This window comes from Halyomorpha halys, unplaced genomic scaffold, assembly GCF_000696795.3.
Source record: "Halyomorpha halys isolate HHAL.00 unplaced genomic scaffold, Hhal_1.1 Scaffold650.1, whole genome shotgun sequence".
In the NCBI taxonomy this organism is placed as follows: Eukaryota; Metazoa; Arthropoda; class Insecta; order Hemiptera; family Pentatomidae; genus Halyomorpha; species Halyomorpha halys.
This window is the reverse complement of record NW_027109230.1, coordinates 288,293-301,867: the sequence shown is the minus strand read 5'-3', so window position 1 is coordinate 301,867 and position 13,575 is coordinate 288,293. Positions and strand designations below refer to the sequence as shown.

General features: G+C 29.2%; 1 protein-coding gene across 1 annotated transcript in view; it reads left to right on the top strand.

The window, feature by feature from the left end:
- The first annotated feature begins 9,579 nt into the window (after positions 1 to 9,579).
- The window catches only part of LOC106685025 (uncharacterized), a 90,846-nt gene continuing 86,850 nt past the window's right edge, over positions 9,580 to 13,575 (top strand). The window contains exon 1 of the mRNA XM_014427484.1: positions 9,580 to 10,004. Within this exon, the coding sequence (XP_014282970.1) occupies positions 9,580 to 10,004 (425 nt within the window). The remainder of the gene's footprint in view (positions 10,005 to 13,575) is intronic.

Here is a 13,575-nt window from a genome sequence, read left to right as displayed (position 1 = left end):
ATTTTTAATGGTAAGGGGATTTTTTTTGTTTTATGGATTGTGATAGGCAATAAGGTTTTAAAGAAGCGATTGATCGCGGATAGAAAGAGTAAATAGCCAAAAAACCTCAAACAATTTTTTACGGATCTTGATTTTCCTGTAAATGATTCAAAAAATCTAACCAACTTTAAGAACATCAATTTAGCATTAAAATTTACGTAAGAATTCATCATTATTATTTTAGTTTCCAAAACTGTCTGAAGAACATAAAGTAGCTGTCACGATGATGGTGTCTTAGTGAATAAAAATTTCAATTATGATGATGGATCCTATAAGTATAATTGAATTATGTAAAGGTTTTGTTCTTTAGGTTTATACTAATTAAAAAACTTAAATTTCAAAGGGAAATTTACGATTGAATTGTAATATGAAACATTCGAAAAGGAAAATTTTTATTTTTGGAAAATTGCTTTAATTGACGTGGAAATTCTAATTAACTGCAAATTGAATGGCTCCCTGAATCAAAAACCTAACCGGAAATGAAATGCCATGCTATTGAAAAGAAGAAAAAAAAAATCGATGAAAATATAATTTTAAGTTTTGAAAAGTTTCATTTTTTATTTATACGTAAATTCAGAAACATTAGAATTTTATATTTTTTAGGAGCTAAACCTCTATGTAGGTCCTTTGGAAGGGGAGTCTTGCCTAAAAATATTAACTTCGAAAACAATTCTCACATAAATTTACATTTAGGCCATTTTGGCCTTGTATTGACAATATATTGTTATGATTTACTTATATTTCATATTTTTCAATGTTTAACATTTGATTGAAAAAATAATATATAAGTAATAAGATTAATTAAATTAAATTGAGATATATGATGATTGGATTTATAATTAGTTCAATATCCCTACCGATTAGTATGTTTATCTTTCAAAAATCATTCGATGGCATATAAACTATTAGGTTATTAAATGTTTGAATTTAATCGAATTTATCGGCATATTATACACGGTATTGCTGCCACATTTTTTGCTATTAATTATTTATAAATAGAGAAAAAATTGATTAATTAACAATTAGTTGAACTATTATTCAATTGAAATTACGCCTGTTGAACATGAGCATGGTGGGAAACACACAGGTGGGAAAATAGAAATGCTTCCGAAGAAAAGCCTAAGTCTATTTGGGAAGGCTGAGGATTAGCAACACACTTTACCTCACCGTTCCATTTAGGGATTCAGGTTGTGGGTCATAGTGGAGAAAAATACTGAATTAGTACAGAATTCAATTAGTATCGAACTAAATATTTATAAAACTAAAACCTTTTATTTAAAATCAAACCTGATCAAGGCAATTGTTTACACCTATCTTGCTATCAAAACTCAATAATAATTTATTTGGGTTTATATACTACTTATATATCTGTATTTTTTATTTTTTTGCCCTATAGTAAATCCTACAGAAAAGGCATATATTTTAATAATTTGTGTATACACCATGCAAAAAACATATTATATACATACAGTGTTAGTACAAATTATTACAATGTTGTTATAGTATATTCACAATGCAATAGAGAGAGAAATACAATATAAAATATAATAGAAAGAACATAACACAAAACAAGGAAAGGTGAGAGTTGTTAGAAAAAAGATTAGTAAAAATAAATAAAATACAACTGAAAAGAAAGAAAAAATGGTATAATATGTGAAATAACATACTTTGTATTATTATAAACATAACAGAAATTTAAAAAATGATATAAGTTTTTTAAAATTTATTTGCTTGTCACTCCACACATTAACATTTCAGGTCTATGTCGTCGGTTAACTCTTTAAGTAGTTTCTTGTATTTGTTATACAATGTTTGTTCGGGTAGGGGTCATGAGTCCCCTTGTAGTAGAGATGATTTCAACAAACTATATATTTTGTTCACATATATGTTACAGTCGTATAATATATGTTGAAAAGTTTGTGGAGTTCTTCCGTCGCGCTTACATGCGTCTGAATTTTTAAGTGAAATCTCTTCAAGTATTGGCTAGTCGGTTCGTGTTCTATAAGAAATTGAGTCAGTTATTAATGGGTGCTTTTGGTTATGTTTTAGTTTTGTGGGGTGATAGTACAAGAACCGGGAAAAAAAGGGCAGTTATCTCCCCCCAATTTTTGATTACTTTAATGAAAACTATGTATAATTACTAATCAAAACTGATGAGTCTGCCAATTATAGGCTGGGGGAATAAAAAATGGCGCCAGTTTTAAAACCACAAAAAACATTATTTTTTCAATCGGTGCTCTATATCTTAAAAACTACCAACAACATTAGAAAATTTAAAAGGATATTATTTAAAGAAGAGTAAATTTGCTAAAATATTAGCCCTAATAGAGCTATTTACGTCTCATAGTTCTCGAGATATAGCCTATTAAAGAGCAACATATCACATACGAATATACTGAAATACCAGTAGTTAGTGAATCTATTTTGAGAAATCTATATCTCAGGAACTATGTGACGTACAGATGTCTATTAAGAATCAAATTAAAAGCTAAATAATTGTATTATATAGTAGTTCATGACCTTTACATTCATAGGAGTAGTAGTTTTCATCATATTTGCTAAAATAAATTGATTTATAGTTGTTCGGACAATAAGTTTGATTTATGAAAACTTTATTTCAGAAACCATAGTACGTACAGATGTCTGTCAGCACTCAAATAAAAACTAGCTGTAAAATAGTTAATAATGTTTATCTTTGTAGAAATAGTAGTTTTTATGATGATATTTGACAAAATAAACTCTCGAAATGTTAATTTATAGTTGTTCGAATAAAATAATGGTTCTTTGAAAAAATATATCTCTAGAGCCTTAAGACGCACATATGTCTGCCAACACTCAAAATTTATTAAATTTAACTTACTATAAAGTAGTTTATGACACTTATCTTCGTAGGGGTAGTAGTTTTTATGATATTCACATACGAATATAAATTGGCAAATGAAAATTTGTACGAACAACTATAAATCAATTTATTTTAGCAAATTTCATGAAAACTACTACTACTACGAAAATAAACGTCATGAACTACTTTATAGCTCATTGAACTAGCTTTAATTTGAGTGCTAACAGACATCTGCAAGTCAAATGATTTTTGAGATACAGATTTTTCAAAATAACTTCTCTTACGTTCTTTCATTACGTTGAATACAACATTTTTATGAAATGTTGCTTTTTAAAAAGCTATATCTCGAGAACTATTGAAGGTAAATAGCTCTATTAGGGCTAACATTTTAGCAAATTTACTCTACTTTAAATGATGCTCTCTTAGATTTTCTATTGTTGTTGGTAGTTGTAAAGATATAGAGCTCCGAATAGAAAATTAATTATTTTTAGCGTTTTGAAACAGCCGCCATTTTTTATTCCCCCTTCCTATACTTGGCAGACTCATCAATGTTTACTAGTAAGAGACAGGGATGAAGCTATATTAGTAAGGAAGTTGATTATTACAAGCTGCTGTCTTTGCTAGCGTGTCTGCTCTTGCTTTACCTATAATATCTCTGTGTCCTTTTACCCTAAAGCAGTCGAGTTTTTAGGTCAGGGTTCATTTGTTAGACGAAATTATTACGAATTTGTAATGTAAGTGGGTCTTATATTTTGTTATTTTTGATGGAATAAATAACTATTTTGTTGTCAGTTTAAATGTTGAATATAGGTTTTGTGTTGTTTGTTTGTCTTAATATGTAGCTTGTGTGTAGCTTTTAGCACTGTCAGTTTTTCGGCTTGATTACTTGAGCAGTTTCGATCGAGTCTTTAAAGCTCTTCATAGCAATTGTTGTTATTCCCTGTAGTTAAGGCATAGCCTGTGTTGTGCTCTTACCCGCTTTCGTCTGTGTAAATGTCCACAATGTCTGTCAGAGGCTCTACAGTTTCCTCTATATATCGTGTGAGATTGGCAAGAATTGATGGATGTGGCATTAGTTCTATAGTCTGTCTTAGTTCAACATTGTCATGGGTGATGTCCTTGTATCCTGTTGTATGTTTTTAAATTTTGTACATTGTAGTCAGTTATGTCATTTTGTACTGGATGGGCAAAATGCCTGCTTCTTATTGCCATTAATCTTTGTACTCGTTGCAGTTTGGAGAGGTTGGTCGGCTTCTTGGTACCTGATTTCCATACAGTGGTTTCGAGATTACTGCGCCTTTGTAGATGACTTTTAGAACCTGGTTCCCCATCCTTCAAGTGAGTCTTGCGGCAATAGTAAGGGCATTTATGGTATATCTGTATGTTTTTTGTGCATATACATTCTGATAACTTTTTTCTCGAATGTTAATGATATATATTTTTGTGAATCTTGAGAGTTAGTAAATTATAGTCATGCACCAAAATAAAAAAACAGTTATTTGTAACAAAGATTTTTTTCAACTAATTATTAAAAAAAACTATATAGACATAGTATGATTTAAGATTAATAACTAATAAAATTAAAACATTAATTGTAATTGTCGACTACTGTGTGTTTTACATTGCTGTGCTACAACTAACTTAAGGTTTGTGCCAGAACTGAATAGAACACACTGTAATAAACAATAATAAGTAATGTTTTAACTGTAATAGGTATTAATCTGAAATTATTTTATGTACTTTAAGTTTTTTTTTTTTATGTTAACACCTTATCCGATTAAAATCAATATATCTCTAAATAGATAGAATCATAAAAAATGAACTACAAATAAACTGGTATTAAAAAGAATAAAAGAGTATTTTAGTTTTTAATTATTACTAGAAAACTAAATACATTCCAATGTTCATTAAAATAAACAGAGAAAAAAACAGTAAATATAAATAAAAATGTTTAGGTTTGTACATAGTATAATTACATTTAAACCGGAAAAGGAGTGGTTTTATTTGCAGGAAAACTATGTTTCATCTCGGCTGTGGAACTATGTTTCAACGACTGTCGCTACTGAAATAGGTGGTCTATTATGAACTGCAAACTTCGGTTAAGTTCTCTACCGGTGACTTTGTTACTTAGTTCCTACTTCATTTGCAAGTGCTAGGAATTATAACGCAGTGTTTCTCTTCCCGTTTCCTCTTTATCCATCATTTTACAATAAAAAAATATAAAATGGAAATTAGAATTGAATTCGATTATCTAACTATTGATAATTTCATGCTACACTAGTTGCTAAAAGTCTCACGTTTCTAGACTAGGAGTTTTTCACAGTCCTATAGAAGTTGGGATTTTCCTTCGATATTACAGAGATTTTCCTTTAGGCCTATTCGGTTTTAGTACAATATTAGTGATATATAATAAAATAACTTATTTTACGTAATTATAAGAACGTTATCATTTTACACTTTTCACTTTTGTTCCTTATCTATTGACATTATATATAACATTATCTTTAATTTCAATATTACATGTTTTATAAAAGTTATTAAGTTCTTTTTTTTTTAGATTTATTTTTATTATATTCTGGTATGTTATTTCCTTATTCCTGAAGAAGTCTTTTAATATAAGTCGAAATGTCTGCACTAAAATAAAAAACAAATATGTTATTACAGTTTTGTTTTTGACCTCACCCCCATCATCTCCTCTGTGATATTTTAAAATTTATAACTCATATAAGTAAAAATTAGTTGCACCCCATACGTAAAATGCTAACATTTTCCTATTGATCAACACATGCGAACATAAATTTCACCTACGACCAAAACACTTATACAGTAGGGACTCCATAATGCTTCTATAAAAAAACATATGATAAGCTGAAAAAAACAAAATTGAAATATCTTGGCTTTATCGGTTTGCCAACACTTAATAGTGTTGCGCCAATTATCAAACATTGTTTTTTTTTTTATTTTTTACTTTTAATATTAATAAGAAGTATCGACTCACAAAAAGCTGGATTAAAGACCATGAGTTACGGGAATGAAATAAGATAAGAGAAAAGGTTATGTTGGTTACTGTTCTTCCCTGACTTCTTAGACCAGTAGTAACTAACTGTTATAGTTAATTAAAAACTAGAGATCAAAGAGGAAATCATTCTAGAAGCGACTTAATATATTTTAATATCCAAAAAGCCAACAATTAAGACTAGGTTCTCTAATGTTTTTTAACTAAATAAAAATAAAAAATATTTCGGGACTTGAAAATATGATAAGCTTTAAAAATAAAATAAAATTGTCATTACAATAAATTTATAACATAATACTAAGATGGAATTATAAAGGTAAATTATACATAAAAAAAGTATTACAATCTAAAGAAAATAAGCATGAAAAATATGAAATAATAAGATTGTTCGTCCACTGGGAGCGAAAATGAATGTTAAGCTGTTGAATGACAAATTAAAACTTGATAGTTAATTCAGGACCGCATATTTCATCAGCGATTTGAGCGACGGACACATGCTGAATCCCAGGTACACTGCCGATGTCCAGTCTGTTTTTTCAGTTGCCTCCTGCAATGTCTTATGAATTAATAATCACTTTAGCCCTAGATTCATCTCTTATCTGGGAGAGGAAAACCAAGAAAGGAGAACATGGAGTTTAAACTATTTTCGATGAAAGTATGGTGTGTTTATTTTTCTCATTAATCTTCAGGACTGGGAAGAACTCTATTGTTCTTACTTTTGATTGCCTGAGGAATATTTCTAAAAAATAAATCTGTACTACTACAACCCATAAAGGATCAAGGATGCAGTACTTTGTTAGGAAGTATTGTTACTAGACCAAAGGTTATGAAAGAAGGTGATTTGGTCAAAATCACCGTCAACCGCCTGATTCTTACTTAATTAAGGGTACCCACTTCACGAGGCTGAGTGAGGGATCCCGAACCCACAGGTCTGGTTCACGGCCAGAGTGAAACGTAATAATTATCTGCCACCATATTTTACTGGATTCGAATCCGATAGTATTTGAGTTGTAGCAAACTGCCTTACCATTGAGCTATCTGCTCCACTGAAGGATATCTTAAGGAGAAAAAAAAATAGGATAATGTGGTGAAGCGGAATTTTATGGAGACTATGTCATCTAAAAATCGTATCTACCTAGTAATGACTTAAATGTTAAATTGAAAATTAATAGCCATTAAAAGAAATCGTTCATTTGAAATCTAAAAAGTACGAGATATTGTTGAAAAATGAATAGATGAATTAAATTAATTAATAAATGAAAATAAAATAAAAGTAATCACATAATTTTTTTTTTTATTCTGTTTAAATTTCCGCAAAATCAACATTGACGTCATTGGTCGAATGAAAATAAGTGAACGGAGAAATGGATGTACTAGAACACTTAATTACCATACAAATCATCCATAATTAATTAATTAATTTGATTATCTTGTACAAACAAAATTAAAACATCTATTATTAATTTAAATATACAGAAATGATAAAGATATTAATAAATCTGATATTAAAAATATTTTTTAAAAAATACGAAAAATTGGATAAATAAAAACCTATTCAAATAACCCAGATAAAAAAAAAAAAAATAAAACATTTTAAAAATTGATTTCAAAATAAAATTTCACAAAAGTATGAAAACGGTAACACAAAATAACAGAAATTTATTTTATGAAATTAATTGTAAACAAATTAATGCTAAATATTACAAAGAAGAAACATCCAAACATTTTATAGCAAGATTCGAACTACCAACTGTAAAAAAAGAAAAAAATATATGAATAACATGATGTAATGGCAGTAACCAGACATGAAAGTAAAAATAATAATTTTTAATATTAATAATTAATGAATTTAATAATTCATATTCAAAAATTAATAATCTTGAGGGAGGTTTGGTAAGATTAAAATGAATAAATGTAGCAGAAAACAATAAAATAAGGAAATTAATCGAATCAGTTTATAAACTAAAAATTATTTGTGCTATGTAATTGAACATTTTTAAATATGAGGGGATGGGATAGGCGAGCGTTATATTGAAATTATTTTTAAAAATAGGCATTTAAAGATAAATTAAAAATATCAACTAAAATAGGAATTTTGAAACAATTAAACTTATAATTAAAATAATTGCGATTTCAGGTAATCTCTGGTCAAAACGTTGTAGCCAAATATTACTCATTATAGCTTGTTATTGCGCTGATCATCAACCAGTCGTTTCGATACCGCTATGAATTTTACAAATCAGAAATGTTGGAATACTTATTAGACTAATTAGAATTTACTATCAACATACTGAGCACATATCATCAACATCTAGACGTTTTAACCATTAAAGATAAAGATAAATATCTTAATTAAGAAATATTAAGATATATATCTTTTAATTTTATATTACCTATTTTTATATAGATTATAGTATAGTAGTTTTAAAATTATTCAAAACCTCTATGGAAATATCGGATTTCCACAAAAACCTAAATATTTAAACATACCTTTAAACGAATGTATGCAAGGGCCATTTTGATTCGCTGACTGATTTTGAGTATTTGTTTATTTTGTATGAAATTTAAATATCATTCAAATGACAATTATACATATTTTTTCATAAAAGTTCATATTTTTTGTGTTATGCGTAAACGACGTTTTTCCTTTTCTTCATAAGGTATTTCCAGTATTTCATTATTTTCAAGTTTTATCAAAAATGTTAGCAAAAAAACAATGGAGTACACGACTTGGTGCACACGAATTGGGGCTGAAAACCCTCTAAACAGAAAAGAAGGGAAAAAATAGATCAAATAATGTCAGACTACATTTTAGTATTTAAGAACTATCCTTGTAATATGCTTTCTAATCACTGGATTACGAAATATATTTGCCCTGTATCTTTATAAAAGGTGAGTGCGTGAAACATCAGATTGGCCACCATTTTATTTTAAAACGGCGGATAGTAATTAAGAGTTCATAGGATAATCGTATTGTGACCTATTACTTTGTAGTCAAATTTGAAAAAAAAAAATGTATATATAATAGGTTCTCTTTGCTCGGATCTACGTACGTTGGAGTAAAGAATAAAAATAAAATGATTTCCTATTTCTTCCTCTAGAATTGTATTATTTTATAAGCTATTGTTAAAATAAAGGTTCTTTTGAAAATTCATTTCTGCAAAAATGTATCGAAATTTGTGAAAACTTTTGGTGGTCCAAAAGTTTTGACCGAGAATGTATGTCTCAAAATTATGACTACTGATAATATGTATAATTGTGCCACCGTAACCAATCAATTTAATGTAACGCATATTAATTAGAGATCTACGTTTATATATTAAAATCAATAGAAGGATAATTTGTATTCCTAATTATTGTTTTTAAAATAACAGTTAATAAGCCAAATCATGTACATTATCAACTCAATGGTTATATTTGAAGTTACAGAAAAGTCATTGATTACCATTCAATACGGTTTAATAGAAGATAATCGAAACTTCACTAGCAAGAGTTCAATGCAGAACTACAGGAATGGCTTTATCTGTGATCCACCTAACATCTTGATGAAAACTTGTCCTGCTATGATTAATACAAGTATGTTGCTGTCAAAGGGACCGTAGGAGACGATAGAGTAGCGGTAGTGGGAGTGGAGGAGGCTGCCGTGGTGGGGCTTCATGAAGAAGACAGTGAGTGCTGAAGGATGAGGCAGGTAGCATCTGGTAAGTGGTGGGCCACCGCGGGCTGCGTAGGGGTCGTCATCGCGTCCGCCTTCATCTGTGCCACCCTCTACTTGGGCCGTCCCGAGCCGAGGGTGTCGGGGCTCAGCCCGGGGCCTGATCCCGTCGAGGGGCCACCGGGCCCCAGTCTCGTCCGTCGGAAGGGGTACCCGCTGCCTCCGACCACTACGCCGCCCCCGACCAGCGTAGAGGTCACCGTCACCACTGAAGCTATAACCACGATTGCTGGTGACAGCGACCAAGCCGCCGGTGAGGATATTGAAGTCGTAGCACCTCCAAGAAGGGTCGTCACTTCAAGGAGGCCTCCCGTTCACAGGCACAGGACCATTGCACCGCTCCTGAAGCTACCAGAGATCGACTGGGATGAGATCTTTAACAATGTCAACAAGTGAGTATCTTTTAATTTCCTGAAATTTATCAATATATTGGACAATAAGTTTTTAAAACAGAATGTAATGATGCTGTATAATTTGAAATTCGAAGACAAAATAAATTTTGGACAGAATTACAGAAGAACAAATTTATATAAGTTTATTGAAACATGGGATGACGAAATAACCCATCATGAAGTATTCGTACTGGTGGAAGAAACAAGTTTGATTATTTTTTAAAACTATAATTTCGCTAACCCCAGACAGGTTGCCATCCTGTATTAACCGTAGTTTGAGTATTTATTATATTTAATAAGTTTTATTTCTCAGAACCGGTTTAAAAAAGGAAAGAAAAATTAAATGACCATATACGGTTTGGCAACCACACCGCCCCGAACCGAGCAATCACAAACCTCATCCTACGTGCTCGGCCTACTAGATCTCCATCATGAAGTTACCATAATTAATAACAAATAATAAACTTAAACTGTTAATAATTGATAGGCTGAAAGCAACAAATTATGAAAATCAAAATATGATTGCAAAAATTGTTGTGCATATATGAACATGATGTAGTTTCATTTGTATATGTTTATCATGAAAGTTTGAACGTAGCATTAAATGTCCCAACCCATTAAAATTATTAATTCAATAATGACATGTTAAGATGCACCATTAGTGATATTTTGCTTATAATTGAGATTTTATAGGCCAATTGCTGTTAATAATTAAATAAAACTTTTAGGGTATGAACCGCTTCTTATTATTATCTTTTAATATAAGTAGTTACCAGCTTTCGTAAGAGTTTAATATTACAATTAAGGTATTGTATGTAATATATTCATACACTATATAATAGCCAATTTATATAGTGTATGAATATGCATACCGCTTAGTATGAACGTGGTAACTTAAAAAAGTATTTTTTTTTTAACACACATAACTATCATTAGAAAAATTATTTTTTTAGTTTAAATTTGTAAGTAATTCAGTTCATGTTATATATAAGTTCCTTTTAATTATAATTATTTGAACTATAGTGTATTTAATCATTGCTTATGGTTTACGTAATGGAAATACGGTCATGGCTTTGTTGCTTAGTAAAATATTGTGCCCTTACAGAGCAGAGCATCATGCACATACGCTCGTTTTATACTTCCGAGTAATTGAGCAATTCGCTGCAGTGTATCTCTTATTAAGTTTGAAGAAGACGATTTATGTTCCAATTTACTTTCTATGTTTTCTTCTAGGAAGCCATAAGAATCTAGTTTTACCTTTACTAACTTATTTTGTTTAACTATTCTCCATGATATAAAAAGAATGCTAAATTAAAGAAACATCTATAATATGAATTCTATATCTCATCTTCCTTAACTTTATTTATAAATTTATTTCTTTACATTTTTGACGATTTTGGAATTATTCTTCTCAATCTTCTGAAATATATTTCTAAACAGGTTTTTCTGTAATATTTACATGGTCGTTTTGACTCGTTTTAAAATTTAAATTTAACTAAATATTAGTTAATTTGAAAACTTTTTCTGTGCCTTATTTTTACTATAATTATTACACGCATATTGTCTTTTTTATTTTATTTTCAAGATCTTAGGATATTGATTGACTCAAGAACGTTGTAGCAATTAGAATAGAAAAAAAATCACAGTGGAAAAATAAAACAAATAGAGAAGAATATGATAATATATAATTGAGAATAATAAATCATAAAAATAATTCTTACGGAACAAATCAAGAGTACAAACAAACGATAACCAGAGCCATCATTAGTCAATGGGCCCACTCAGAGATGGGCAAAAAGTTTGCTGTAGTTGAAACTAATGTCTAAAATTGTCATAGATACGACATTTATTTATCAATAATTCATTCATGAATAAGGGTCGTTTCCATGGCAATTTGAGCTATTAGTTTCAACTACAGCAAACCTTTTGCCCATCTCTGGGTCCACTGGCCCAACCTTTGGAGCCCTCAAAGGCCTCTAGATTGACCTCTTGTAAATATTTAAAAAAAAAAATTAATTTAAAAAGTTTTTGTTACCTTTCAGATATTTAATAAAATAATGATTTTAGCGAGTATATTCAAAGGTAATCTAAAATTATTAATAAAACTAATTCTTATTATATTAAATTTCTAATTTAATGGGATCTCTCTCATATGGATAAATACGGCCGTGATGTAAACAATAGTTAATTAAATATACCTCTCGTGTTTTTAAACCTTTTCCTGTAGTTTTTTTTTTTTAAAGATTACATATCTCGTATTTTTAACTTTCTTTCCAGTTCTATAGAGTATTGACTAACAACTAGTGATATAATATGACAAGTATATTTCATTATTTATTATTATCATATCTTAGTTCCCTTGTTTTTTTGGTGTGTAATATTTCTGAATATTTGTGCTTTTTTCTTAATTTATTTCATTTATCGATTATGAATTAATATCTTTTTAGCTATAACGTACTTAATAATTGTTGTTATCGATCTCGAGTCAATCTTTTTTATTAATAATATTACTTTTAAAATTTTGTTGCTGTTTTTTTATACTCAGTTGTCCTTATTTGTTTATTCTTTGCATAATGAAAGTGACAGAAATTAGAAAACATGAATGGATAAAGGTATTGTATAACATTTTAAGAAAAATAGAGTTTTTTGTATTAAATAGCACCTTAATTAAATAACAGTGTAAAGTACTTCTTAAGCAATTTTTATCAATCTGAACTGAGTATCCTATGTCTTTAGGATATATTTATCTCAAACAAAAATATTTTATTATACCTACTATTCCATTCTATAGACTAATAGATGTGATAAAATATTTTTGTATAATAAAAATATTTTATTATATTTACTATTTTTCTTTGTAGAATAATATAAACAAACTTCCTATTGTCGTTTTTTAAAAAATTGACCCTGAAGATTCCGTCGGTTTTTATTTTCCAAAAAGAAAATCGTAGTTTATCATCATTAGAGGAAAGTTCTTTTAACCTAAGTATTTAGATTACACCTTGTTTAAATTTTTAAGAATTAAAGTTTTTCAGAAGCTGAACATTGGTTTTCCAATCTGAATAAATAAACATTAAATTTAAATTGTTCTCAGATTGATAAATTTATAATATAACATCTTACGTTACGTTGATATTTTGGGAAATTTTTATTATATATTTTTTTGCTTCTAAGCCCCATGGGTGCGAGGGGATGAAGTCATGATGAAAATTGGTTGAAGGTGGTAGCCTGTTTTTCTGCATTCTTGTAATCCGCTTTAAGAGGGGGCTGAGCAAATTTAGTTATTTGGGAAGGGGTATTGTGGTATTGTGTACTATTATATTTTTTTTTCGTACCCCCCTGACGAAATAAGTATTGAATACATATTAATATTATATTACAACAAAGAACAATAAGAACAAAGAAACAAACAACAACAAAAACAATTACAATATATACAATAGGAAAAGGATATGTACATATACCGGCTATTTGAATTCATCTTGTTAGTAATAGTTTTACTATTATATTATTATTATTTTTTTTCTTACCTCCTGGAACAAAGAAATAGGCATTTACAAATATATATATA